The 13,556-nt window shown below is 38.8% G+C and overlaps 1 protein-coding gene across 1 annotated transcript in view; it reads left to right on the forward strand.

Moving 5' to 3' along the window:
* Positions 1–13,556, forward strand: part of DNAH5 (dynein axonemal heavy chain 5) — a 267,797-nt gene that overhangs the window by 81,521 nt on the left and 172,720 nt on the right. The window contains exons 16-21 of the mRNA XM_082621280.1: positions 1,388–1,559; positions 3,833–3,978; positions 7,291–7,456; positions 8,403–8,642; positions 10,407–10,597; positions 10,694–10,781. Coding sequence (XP_082477406.1) covers positions 1,388–1,559; positions 3,833–3,978; positions 7,291–7,456; positions 8,403–8,642; positions 10,407–10,597; positions 10,694–10,781 — 1,003 coding nt within the window. The remainder of the gene's footprint in view (positions 1–1,387; positions 1,560–3,832; positions 3,979–7,290; positions 7,457–8,402; positions 8,643–10,406; positions 10,598–10,693; positions 10,782–13,556) is intronic.

Consider the following 13,556-nt stretch of genomic DNA (forward strand, 5'->3'; position numbering starts at 1 on the left):
AAGCGTTAAAGGTTCCCACTCACTGCAAGTACCTGGTAAGAGCAGATCTATTGACATGTTTTGGGGACTATCTCAGGTGTTGCTGAGTTATTGTGCTGAATATTTAACAGTTTTCAGGCTTCTACAGATATACTAAAGTAGCTGAGAGTTTGTTTTCTTCATCTATTCCTTGGAAGGCAGTTCAAACTAGAAAGAGATGAGCCAGCATAGACTAATAGTTAGGAATACAGATTCTGAAGTCAATCTGGATTCAAAGCATTATCTTTGGGCAAATTACTTTACCCTTCTAAGCCTCAGTTTTTCATTTATAAAATGGATGAATAATACCTCCTAGATTAAAGGATTAAGGTAGGAAGTAAAAGGCCTGATGGAGGCTGATTTAAGAATTGCTTCCCAAATAGAATAAGTGATGAACATTGAAATAAAGGTAAGCAGTGGATAAACGGTTCAGGAAATGTATAAGTAGCTGCTAATAGAACCATCAACTTTAGGTGTTTCATGGAAATTGAAAGAATATTACAGAAATTGTGGAAAAGTATTAAATGAAGAAAGGATTATGTAGTCCAATGGGAAATGTTGAGTTTAACACAATTCACAAAGACTGTTGGGCTTCTTACTCCCTTCTTGCAATTTTCTCAGAATCATTACTATTAATTGTGACTGTCAAAGAAGGGAGATATTGTGTACAGTGTTTTCCAAACTTATCCACCCAGGGACCATTTTTCTTATAGAATCTCTTGTGGCTTGCATTTCAGTGTAAACACCTTGGGAAACAGTGATCTAATGACAAAGTAATACCCACACGCACATTACAAAGATGAGCTTAAAAACAATTGTATTTAAGAAGTGCATTAAAGTTGCTTTCTTATAATTAATTATTATTAATATTAACATTGCCATAAAAGGTAGGCTGGAAGTACTATCAGTCTTATTTAAATATGGTAACATGTGAACAAAATACTGACACAATTTAACATTATACAGCAGGTAAATTTCAATGGAGGACCATGAGTTTCTGATCACAAATGCTCGTTCTAATAACAGCTAGTTAATTAATCAGAGAAATATTGACTGATCATCTTCTATGTGCCAGGTACTGTTTCAGGCACATTGAACAAAGCAGACAACATTCTTGTCCTTTAACTTGCTCTGAAGTTCTTTTTCTCTCCTCCTCAGTCGTATTTTATTAGATTAGGAATTTGTATCTATGGAGAGATTTCTTGCCTGTTCTATTCTTATTATGTTTTGGCTGCTTTACTTGCCAAGCTGCTATTGTAGCCCTGCAACTGGACCCTAAATAAAAGTAATCATTTTGGATAAAAATGAGCTATTAATAGATATTCAAAGTGAGATATTATTTGATTACTTCACCTCTATTTCCCTGCAGATGATGCTGGCTGAATATCAGAGAGTGAAGTCAAAAATGCCTCCCATTATAGAGCAACTGATGGTCCCTCATTTAGCAAAGGTGGATGAAGCTCTCCAGCCTGGCCTAGCTGCACTGACCTGGACATCACTGAACATTAAGATGTACTTGAAAAATGCTTTTGCAAAGATCAGTAAGTCTGTTTAAATGGTTATTATTTTTCAATTCAAAAGGCTGAGTTTTTAAGGTCTATTGTATAATTTCTTATAGATGTTGTGATATAAATAATGAAACAAGGAGTGAATTCTTAAGCTGTTCCCTAAGGAATTTTACCAAGTATATGAAGTCATTAATTTCCTGGAAACTATATATATTCAGTATTTAATTTTATCCCCAGAGGCTAACTACATTTTAAAATTATACTTACTGTTGGGCATTAGACTTTAAAGGAACTTCAGAGTCATTCAGCTTTTTATATTAATAGGTTAGTGTATTTTGAGACCCCGATTTGAAAGATGTGATTTGGACACAGCAGACTGCTGAACAGCAGGATATATGGGAAAAGTTTAAGCAACCATTTTTTCCTAATGAGGGATATAATATACTTTAAAATATATGTAAGGGGGTGTATTCCATTAAATACAATTTCCCAGAATGTGTACAAGTATGCTGCAAAGAAGTCTAGGCTCAGATAAGTCTGGGAAATCCAGGTTAAACAAAGTCAGGCAGATTTCTCTTCTGGAGGACTTTTCAGAGCCCTTGATATGCCAGTATTTAGTGGTCTCCAGAAGTGGGCTCCTGTAGGTGGCATTTCCCAGAATTCCTTGGCTGCTTACCAGGAAAGCATATTAACACCTTGTAGACCCTCTGTGATGGACAGTGGAACACACGTTGGAACATGGTGATAGAGGGATTGTTCTAGGAAGACTTAGAAATCACCATTCTCCTCTCCTACACAGTGTCCTCACCTGCTCTTCATGCCCTAATTCTCCCCATATTTTATACCCCAGAGTACGTCCCACTCCCAAGAAGCCCACTCAGACTATTCTACCACACAGGACCACTTCTTCCTGTGACTTCTGTTTTACATTGGGACTAAAGAATCTGTATCTTGGTTTCTTCTAATGGCTCTATCTTTCTCCCCATACTGACTGCAAAGGGCTTGAAAATCAGGCTCTTTCTTATGCTTTTGTATTACTCTGAGTTGGGTTTGTACTAGACACCCAGACACATATGGATTCATAATTGCAATAGTTGTATATAGTTAATCTCTTAACATTTCTTTTTCTCTGTAACCCCTGTCCTACCCTTTGATCCCATCCCCTCATTTCTGGGTCACTCCTTCTGGAGCCTCCCTTCTACATACCTCTCGTGATAACTCCTTTTATTCTCTCTCTCTTTCTCTCGTATTTGTGGCTGCTGAAATAGTACCTAGTCTATTTATAGCCTAATTTTTAAAGAGATTGTCTTATTAGTATGTTTTCACTGTACCTTCCAAGTAACTTAGAGCTCAGAATGGTCCACCTATTTACTTTACCAGGTGCACTATACTCAAGAATATTTATAGGTACCGGGTTGGGTGCGGTAGAGGAGTGAGGGATTTATGCTTGAACCCTCTTACCCTCTTTGTTTTGCTTTGTAGATTTGGGGACTAGATTCAAAGATAAATTGTGAAGGGGTCTTCGGATATGAATGAGATGTGTTTTAGGCTCATTACAATTTGAAGGTTGAATAATATAAAATGCATGAACCATAGCATTATAAGAATGGAGAAGATCCTCTGAGATGGAGGAGTGCTCAGGGGTCAATGCCAGCACAAGAGGAGGGGGCCATGCGAATATAGGCAGATTCACAGAAAGCCTCCTGGGGGAGATGCGTTTGAGCTGAATCTTCAAGTTTGAGTCAGAGTAAGGCAGGCTGAGAAAGCTGGGAAACTGGTTAAAGAAAGAACAGTGTGTTGGGACTTCCCTGGTGGCGCAGTGGTTGAGAGTCCATCTGCCAATGCAGGGGACACGGGATTAAGCCCTGCTCCAGGAAGATCCCACATGCTGTGGAGCAACTAAGCCCATGGGCCACAACTACCGAGCCTGCACTCTAGAGCCTGCGAGCCACAACTACTGACCCCACGTGCCACAACTACTGAAGCTCGCACGCCTAGAGCCTGTGCTCCACAACAAGAGAAGCCACCGCAGTGAGAAGACTGTGCACTGCAACAAAGAGTAGCCCCCACTCGCCGCAACTAGAGAATGCCCGCACGCAGCAACGAAGACCCAACACAGCCAAAAATGAATAAATAAGTAAAATTTTTTTTAAAAAAAAGAAAGAACAGTGTGAGAAAACCAAGTATGAAACAGCTCTATGGAGCAACTTTAATCCTGATTTTGCTACTGAAATTTAATCATGTTGGTTTTTTTTTTTTAAACAAAATGCTTAATCTCTTTTATTCACTTTTATTTTTTTCCAAAGAGGCCCTGGAGTTGCTGATTGACAGGGTCAATGATTTGATCGAGTTCCGCATCGATGCCATCCTGGAAGAAATGAGTAGCACGCCTCTTTGTCAACTCCCCAGGGAGGAGCCACTTACCTGTGAAGAGTTTCTCCAAATGACAAAGGTTATTAGAAGACTGATGTTTTTATTTAAATTTTGTTTTGTGATTCATTTTTCTATAAAGGGCATTTTTGGGAGCATAAATTAAAATTTTTTTCTCTATGCATGACTGGTCTGTGATAGATGTGATTCAAACGAGGAGCCTTCAGACAATAATTTGAAAATGAAGAGGAATGTACCTGAGGGGTCATGTAGACATGAAGAACAAATCATTTCTTTTCAGATCAGTAGGAGGGAAATTGCCACGGAACACATTTGTCATTTCCTATAGTTTTTGAAGAATAGAGCTATTTTGCTGAAGAGCTTCTAATAAGCTAGGGTTAATTAATAAAATAATTGTTTTAAACAGTTTCTGGGTAGAATTTCTTCTTTAAACATTTCTGTAGAGCAGCATTTCCCAAACTGGTGTTCTGTGGCACACGGTTCTGGAGCCATTGCTGGGAAGGCTGGTAAAGGCGGGGTCTGTGTTCAATCTGCTTGGGGTAAAGACTGTACATTCCTTTCCCCATTCAGATTCTTTTTACATTAATGTATTAGAATAAAGACCTTCAGGAGGGCTCCTGGGAGTGTCTAGTTAACTTTCTTTAATCCATTATTTCTCAAATTTTAATTTGCATTTTGATTACCAAAGCCAATGATTACCAATATAAAAGAATGCTTTCTCTTGAATATGTTTACTTCTTATAATTCATTTATTCCTTCAACAATTTTTGTGGAGCTCCTATGCGAACCACTATTTGGGAATAAAACAGTGAACAAAACTAATGCAATCCTTGCCATTGTGATGCCCACTTCCAAGTGGAAGATATAGAAAAACAAGCAAACAAAAAAAGCCAGTAAACAAACAACATGCCAGGTGATGATAAGTTCAATGGAGAAAAATTAAGAGGATAGTGGAGGAAAGGAGTACCTGACAGAGAGTTGTGATTTTATGTTGATGGTCAGGGATGACTTATGTGATTACATCTGAACATAGGAAGTGAGGGAGCAAGCCATGTGAATATCTTTGGGGGAAAACATTCCAGACAGAGGGAACAGCAAGTGAAAAGGCCTTGAGGCAGAAGCTTCTTATGGTAGAAAGATGTTGAGTTGAAGTTCATTGAGTATGTTCATATGCTGAGGGGGAAAATCAAGTAGAGAAGGAAAAAGGGAATGGTTGGTAAGCATAGTCTCTGGTGAAGCAGCAGAGTGTGACTTAGAACTCAGATGGTGTGGTTATGTATTCTTTTTTAAAAATAATTAATTAATTTATTTATTTTTGGCTGCGTTGGGTCTTCATTGCTGTGCGTGGGCTTTCTCTAGTTACAGCCAGTGGGAGCTACTCTTCTTTGCAGTGTGTGGGCTTCTCATTACAGTAGCTTCTCTTGTGGAGCATGGGCTCTAGGTGTGTGGGCTCAGTGGTTGTGGCTTGCGGGCTCTAGAGCTCAGGCTCAGTAGTTGTGTCGCACAGGCTTAGTTGCTCCGCGGCATGTGGGATCTTCCTGGACTAGGGCTTGAATCTGTGTCCCCTGCATTGGCAGGCGGATTCTTAACCACTGCACCACCAGGGAAGTCCCTATGTATTCTTAACTAGAAGAATAAACATTGCATTCACTGACAAAGGAGGAAAAGGGGTTAATGATGGAGGCTGATTTGTCTTCTGGATAAGGGCATGGGGTCAGGGCCATGTTGTGGCCTCCATTTGCTTTGTGCTATAGAAATCAAGGTTATGATCTGAGGACGATGAGCAAGGATGGTGTAAGGATTTGAGGACGCAAGAATTTGAGGACACAGCAGTTATGGGGCCTGGTAGAGAAACATGACTGGAGTCATGTAGAATGATCCTTAGTTAACATTAGGGGCCTGCCTGAGTTTGGGGACCATGAATTTCCAGGACCAACACCTGCCTTGCCATGACCTCTGTGTGCAAGTGGAGAGGGTAGACGCCCTGGTTCATTTGGGTTGGGCTTCTCCTGGGTAGGGCTGTGGAAACAGGTGATGGAGTCAAGTCTGTTGGCAAAGGAATGATCGATGTGGGAAATCATGTCCTTAGGGGAGGGTGTGTAGAGTCAGAGGATTTAAGATGAAGACTTTAAAAAATGTTAGCAATCTCTCAGAGAACAGGGAGTTAGTTCATTGTTTATATGGAACGAGATAAGCAAGCTTATAAGCAAACAAATGTCCTCCTGTGTTTGTATGTGATTTGCTGATCAATAATAATAACAAGCACTTCTTGGGTACTTACTTTGGGGCAGGCACTGTTCTTATCATTTTACATACATTGCCTTTTGGAATTCTCACAACAATCTGAGGTAGGTTCGACCATAATCAGCATTTTACAGATGTGGGAATCAAGGCCCAAGATTTTCCAGAATCACACAGAGCTAGGATTTGAACCCAGGTAGTTTGGTGCCAGAGTCTATACTTGTTACTGTACTTGTTGCTGGATGGTGCTAACTCTATTCCCTCCCTTACCCAACCTCTGACCTGCATCTTTTTCATAACTGTCTGTAGGCTAAGGATGGTGATTATTAGTTAAGTGAAGTTCTGAGCTGGGAGTTATTTTATACTTTATTTGATGATAAAAAAGTTTAATAGTTTCAGAACACATCAGAATCTTCCTGTTTTAATGATATCAAAATGCCATATGCCCTACAGCAGTGGAATGGATGAGAATGTCATGGGTAATACCCATGGTTCATGGGTGAATGAACCATGAAGCTAATGCTTGGAGTGGAGGGTGCATGAGCACATTAGAGAGAATCTTGTGATGAATCATGGTGGAACTTGGGATGGAGCTGGAGACTATGACCTACTCATAGTCTGTTGCTTTACGGGCTTGTTTTCCAACTAGGTGGTAAATCACTGACTATCTCTCTATCTGTCTGTCTGTCTTGATTAAAGTGCTCCAGTATATTTGTTTATGTTTGTTAAATCTCATTCTTGAGAAATGCATAATCCAGTTGGAGGCAGGGGAATATCTGAAATTAATTAGGGGTTGATGATGGACTGTTGGCAGAGGGGAAGAGAGAAGGAAGGCTGGCTAGAGCAGATTTATGTGAAATGAAGGAAACGTCATGGGAAGAGAGGCAGTTCATGACTTTCGGAGTTATTTCCTCCATTGCTGGAGAAGTAAGCGTAATTTTGGTCCATCTATGCTCCAGTTGGTTCTCTTGTCTTTAACACATTCCTTTACAGTATGCCTGGCCCGGGTTAGTGTGAGAGGCATGGCCAAGCATCGTTGGGGACCAAGATCTCATCTGGAGGCTGAACCTATGTGCCCTCAAGAGCTAGTTAAACAAATATGACACGGTGCTAATTTTTTTTTTTTTGATAGGACCTTTGTGTAAATGGCGCTCAGATACTACACTTTAAAAGCTCATTAGTGGAGGAAGCAGTCAATGAGCTAATAAATATGTTGCTGGATGTGGAAGTTTCATCTAAGGAAGACATAGAGAAAGTATCCAATATGAATAGTACTGATTCAAAAAATGAAATTTCGGGTAAGACGGGGGTAATGGAAGGGTCTTGTTTTTCTAGGACCTTACTGAAAACTAAAATTTAATTTTCTATATGGCAATGAATTTCACACTCTAAAAAGACCCTCCCATTTCTACAAGGACATTTATAAATCTGAAATTATGATTCAGAGCACATTTTAATGATGCCATGTCATTCATTCCCATTACTTTTTGTTCAACTCTACAAGCATGTACTTTGCCTCGGCCCTTGTTAGCTCTCTTTGCATGTAGGTCTAAATGTGTATTTTTTCACTATCAGTAGAGTAGGAAGATTTATGGATTGGAATCCCCACTGCTGTACGTCTACACCAGGGCAAAGGGTTTGCAGGACAGACGAGGACACTGAGAGGCTGAGGAGGGTCGCTCTTCCCCAAGGGTTTATGGTTATTAGTGGAAGAGAGAACCCAGAGAACCAGCACCCAGGCACCCAGGCCCTGTCGTTCTTTTGTGGTCACAGCTCCTGCCTCTCCTGTGTCCACACGTCGAGGAGGAGAGGCCTCCTCAGACTGCCTGGCGCCCCGATTTCCTCTCCCTATCCTTTAATGGCCTCATTTCGTAAGAAGTGTGACCTTTTTTTTTTTTTTTTTTGCGGTACACGGGCCTCTCACTTTTGTGGCCTCTCCCGTTGCGGAGCACAGGCTCCGGACGCGCAGGCTCAGCGGCCGTGGCTCACGGGCCCAGCCGCTCCACGGCATGTGGGATCTTCCTGGACCGGGGCACGAACCCGTGTCCCCTGCATCGGCAGGCGGACTCTCAACACTGTGCCACCAGGGAAGCCCAAGAAGTGTGACCTTTGAGTGTTATTCAACTTGCATGTAATTTATCTTAATTTTCTTCTCTTTAACTGCAATAGATGGTTTTCTGCCTGTCTCTCTCTTTCTCTCTATCCCCGTCCCCATCTCTTTCAATTTCTCTCATTGTGTAACAGCAAAAAGAAAAGAAGGACATTCCGACACCTTGACATCTTCTCTTAATGCTGGGACGGGCCTCCTGCCTTTGACGACAGTTGCCAGAAAGAAGAAAGAGACCGAGGTGTTACAGGAAGGAGCCCGCCAGTTGCTTTCTCACTTCAATCACCAGAACCTGGGTGCTCTGCTGAAAGCTACAAGGAACGCGCTAGAGGCTGTTCACAAGCGCATTCATTCCTCCCACACGACCAGCTTCCGGGGTAAGGATCCCACACCATTTGCCTCCTGGCTGGCCAAGCCTGGTCGCTGATTGTGTGTGTGTGTTCCTGTTAGATTTAAATAATAAAAAACCCCACCATTTCTTGAGTGCCTCCTTGTAAGTTTAAATATTATGAACTTGGATTATCCCAACCATTCTATGAAGTAGACACTATCATTCCTCTCATTTAAGACTGAGTCCAGGGAGGTTAAGTAATTTGCTTAATGTCGCTTAGCTCTCGTTAATAACATCATAATCAGCATCACGTCTAATCTTTTTGTAATAAGGTGAAAACGTGTGAAATGAATTATTTTAATTAGTGAAAGAAAAAAATACATACTTTAAAAAGAAGATATCCAGAAAGATAATTTCATTGTTAAATTAGTAGATTATTAGGCAGTCTTATAAAGAGAGAAAGATCTTATTAATGCCATGATCTCCAAAGCAGAAATTGTTTTTACTATTTTCATGTCAATTTAATACTTTCCAACTGATTTCTTCATTCTCAGTACAACCATCTCTCCTCGGCACCATTCAGAAATAGGTGTTGCATTTCCCACAGGGGCCACAAAAATCCATCAAATTTAGAGACATTCTGAAATTAAATTTTAAATTAAAAATATATAAAAAATAAAGTAACAGTAATTAACTAAAATTGAAAAAATAATAGGATAACAAAATCTTTTCATTTATTTTGCATATTGGCGTTTAAGGGAAAGCATCTCTAATATTTAGTTAAAAGTGGATGAATAAAAGTGGAAACAAAATAATTTTTTGATTGGTGGCATGGCTTATTATGTTTTGTTTTACTTCAGAGTGGAGGATAGTTCTTTTCTTTGACATGGAGATAATACTAGAACTTATCAACTGTTGATATGCTGAATATTGTCACATCTTCCCCAACTTTATATGTTACAGGTATTTCCAACTGTATATACAGAGTTACACGCACATACACATCCATATTTAGACACCTATACCTATATCCAACTTTAAAAGCCCCTTGGGTATAGTATAAATGGTAAATTACATTTATTTCTTCTCCACTCTTAAACCACGCCCAGTGTGGATATACTCACGGTGGTAGGAAAGACATATGTTTTATTTGAAATTCCAAGCTGGCTATTTATTCTGACTTTGGCTTGTTCCGATAGTTATTCTTTTTTTTTTTTTTTTTTGTGGTACGTGGCCCTCTCACTGTTGTGGCCTCTCCCATTGTGGAGCACAGGCTCTGTAGCCATGGCTCACGGGCCCAGACGCTCCGCGGCATGTGGGATCTTCCCAGACCGGGGTACGAACCCGTGTCCCCTGCATCGGCAGGTGGATTCTCAACCACTGTGCCACCAGGGAAGCCCTGATAGTTATTCTTGTTCTTCATTCCTTGCTACATTTAGTTTGTTGAATCCTGTTATTTGGACAGTATCATCTTCAATATTTTAGGCAAGAGTTTATATAATTAAATCTGACTCCAGGCAGTGGGTTTCCTTTATGGAGAGTGTACCCATAGATTGTAATCAGCAGAAAATGGCTTGGGTTCCACCCGAACTGCTCTGTTACACTGAGCAAAACTAGATCCTCCATTAGTTTTTATTCATTCATTCATTCATTCAACAAATACAGTATTGTCCAATGATATACCTATTATGTATTGTTCTAGGTGCTTTAATTTTTCTGGTTAAAAATGAAATAAATTAAAAATTTATTAAATAAGTTAATAAATTTTAAATTAAAAAGATTAAATCCTCCCTGTTTTGTGTTAACTCAGACAGTAACAGTACCTCTAAAATGAAGCAGAACGGTCTGCCCATTTTCCGGGCAAGCATCACTCTGGCCATTCCCAACATCACCATGGCCCCAGCCCTAGAAGACATACAGCAGACACTGAACAAAGCTGTGGAGTGCATCGTCACTGTCACCAAGGGGGTTAGACAGTGGAGCAGTGAGCTATTGTCCAAGGTGGGTGTGGGATGAGGAAATCATTTCATATGATTGAAGGCATGGTTTATTATGTTTCAAGGTCATATGACTAAAATATGTCCTTTTCCACTGTAGAAAAAGATGCACGAAAGAAAAATGGCTGCTTTGCCGAGTAACGAAGACAGTGATTCTGATGTTGAAATGGGAGAAAACGAACCTCAGGGTAAATGTTCTTTTAGTTCTTTCTAACTAGTCATTCTAAATCAAAATATATTGAGCTAAAAGGTATTTTCCCTCCATGCACTTCTCAAATCAGATTAGATCGGAATATTAATCTATGAGCCAATTTCTAGTTTATAAAATATAAAGATCCATGTATTTTAATATCACCATCATGAATATTGTATTTTAAATGGGTATCTCACAAGACATACTAGGGGACAAGTAGGATTTTAGTTTCACAGTTTAAAGAGAAACTTGTCATCATCACAATGAACATTTCCTGACGTTTAAGAGATATTTTGTATTTTGAGCCATCATATGTCCTGTTTTGCTAACATGCTGTGATTTTTGCTGTAGATCTTATGGTTTTCATTTATATTCTGTAATATTAGGTAGCATATGGCATCCAAGTTGCTAATGATATATGATAAATGTAGCTTAGTCCTACAAACTTCTTTTAAAGCAATCCTGCAAACAGCAGGGCGTGTGTAATTTTCAATTAGTGCTCATATCCCCTGAGAACTAACCACAAGGAAGAAACTAAAACAAGTTCCTCTTTAAAATAGTCTGTTACTGAGGAGGCTAAAGACAGCTCAAAACAACCTTATCCACAACTTACAATATTATTTATTTAAGCTAAAAATCTATATTAGTGTGTTAATTTCAATTTTGATATTATTTGGAAACATTGCTTAACTTCCTAGAATAGCTTAAAATTCAGAATTTTCTAAACTCGAAATATGTTCAATCATGAATTATATCTTAAATCAAGAGGAAAAATGCTTAATGAAAAACTATACATATATTTTTGTCATGATAAAAGAGTTAAAAAAAGAAATAAGCTGCACTTTTTAAAAATAAGAGCTTTGAGATATAATTTACGTAACATAAAATTCACCCTTTTAAAGTGTACAATTCAGTGGTTTTTAGTATATTCAGAGTTGTACAACCATCACCACTATCTAATTTTAGAACATTTTCATCACCTCCAAAAGAAACCCTGTACCTGTTAGCAGTTGTGTCTCATTCCCTTCCCCCAGCCCCTGGCATCCATTAATCTACTTTCTGTCTTTATGGACTTGCCTATTCTGAACGTTTCATATAAATGGAATCATGCTACATGTGGTCTTTTGTAACTAACTTTCAAGTTCTAACTATGTTGTAGCATATATCATTTCTTCATTTCTTTTTATGTATCATTTCTTTTTATTGCTGAATAATAGTCCATTGTATGGATATACTACATTTTATCCACTCATCAGTTGATGAACATTTGGGTTGTTTCCACTTTAGGACTGTTAAGAATAGATAATGCTATGAACATTTGTGTAAAGTTTTTGTGTGGACATATATTTTCGTTTCTCTTGGGTATGATAGTCATGCCCTGAATCATATGGCAACTTATGCTTAACATTTTGAGGAAATGCCAAACTGTGTTCCAAAGCAATTAGACCATTTTACCTTCCTACCAGCAATGCATGAAGGTCTCTCTCTCTTTTTTTTTTTCCTATATCCTCACCAACAGTTGTTGTTGTCTGCCTTTTGATTGTAGCCATTCTAGTGGGTGTGAAGTGGTATCTCCTTGCAGTTTTGATTTGCATTTCCATAAAGACCAATGATATTGCACATCTTTTCATGTCTATATGTGTGGCTTTTCTTTTTTTTTTTCCCATTTATATATCTTGTTTGGAGAAATGTCTATTCTTTGCCCATGTTTTAAAAAGTTGGATTGTTTGTCTTTTTATTGTTGAGTTGTTTATATATTCTGAATACAAATCCCTTACCAGATATGTAATTTGAAATATTTTCTTACATTCTGTGGGTTGTTTTTTCACCTTCCTTTTTTTTTTTTTTTTTTGCGGTACGCGGGCCTCTCGCTGTTGCGGCCTCTCCCGTTGCGGAGCACAGGCTCTGGATGCGCAGGCTCAGCGGCCATGGCTCACGGGCCTAGCTGCTCCACAGAATGTGGGATCTTCCTGGACTGAGGCATGAACCTGTGTCCCCTGCATCGGCAGGTGGACTCTCAACCACTGCACCACCAAGGAAGCCCTGTTTTTTCACTTTCTTGTTGGTATCTTTTGAAGTATATAAGTTTTAATTTTGATTCAGTCCAGTTTAGCTACTTTTTCTTTTGGTGCTTTTGATTGTGTATTTAAGAAACTATTGCTTAACTTAAGGTCATGAAGGTTTACTCCTATGTTTTCTTTAAACATTTTATATTTTTAGCTCTTATATTTAGGTCTGTGGTGCATTGTGAGTGAAGTAGGGGCCCAAATTCATTCTTTTGCCTGTGGGTATTCAGTTGTCCTAGCACCATTTGTTGCAAAGACTATTTTTTCCCAATTGAATTTTCTTGAGACCCTTGTTGAAAATCAGTTAACCGCAAGTGCAAATTTAAGCATTTATTTCTGCACTCTGGATTTTATTCCATTGATCTTATGTCTATCCTTATTCCAGAACCCCACTGTCTTGATTACTGTAGCTTTGAAGTAAGTTTTGAAGTCAGGAGTGTGAGTCATCCAACATTTTTCTTCTTTTTCAAGATTGTTTTTGAATATTCTGGATCTCTTTTATTTCTGTATGAATTTTGAAATCATCAGCTTGTTAATTTCTACAAAAAAGATTTGTGATTTTTGGGATGTGCTGAATCTGTAAGTCAATCTGGAGACTATTGAAATGAAATTTTAAAAAACTGAAATAATACAAAGTATTTCCTCCAACCACAGCGAAATGAAATTAAAAATCAGTGATAGGAGATTTGGAAAATTCACTAATA

This window comes from Mesoplodon mirus (assembly GCF_964341445.2).
Source record: "Mesoplodon mirus genome assembly, chromosome: 5".
NCBI classification, from domain to species: domain Eukaryota; kingdom Metazoa; phylum Chordata; class Mammalia; order Artiodactyla; family Ziphiidae; genus Mesoplodon; species Mesoplodon mirus.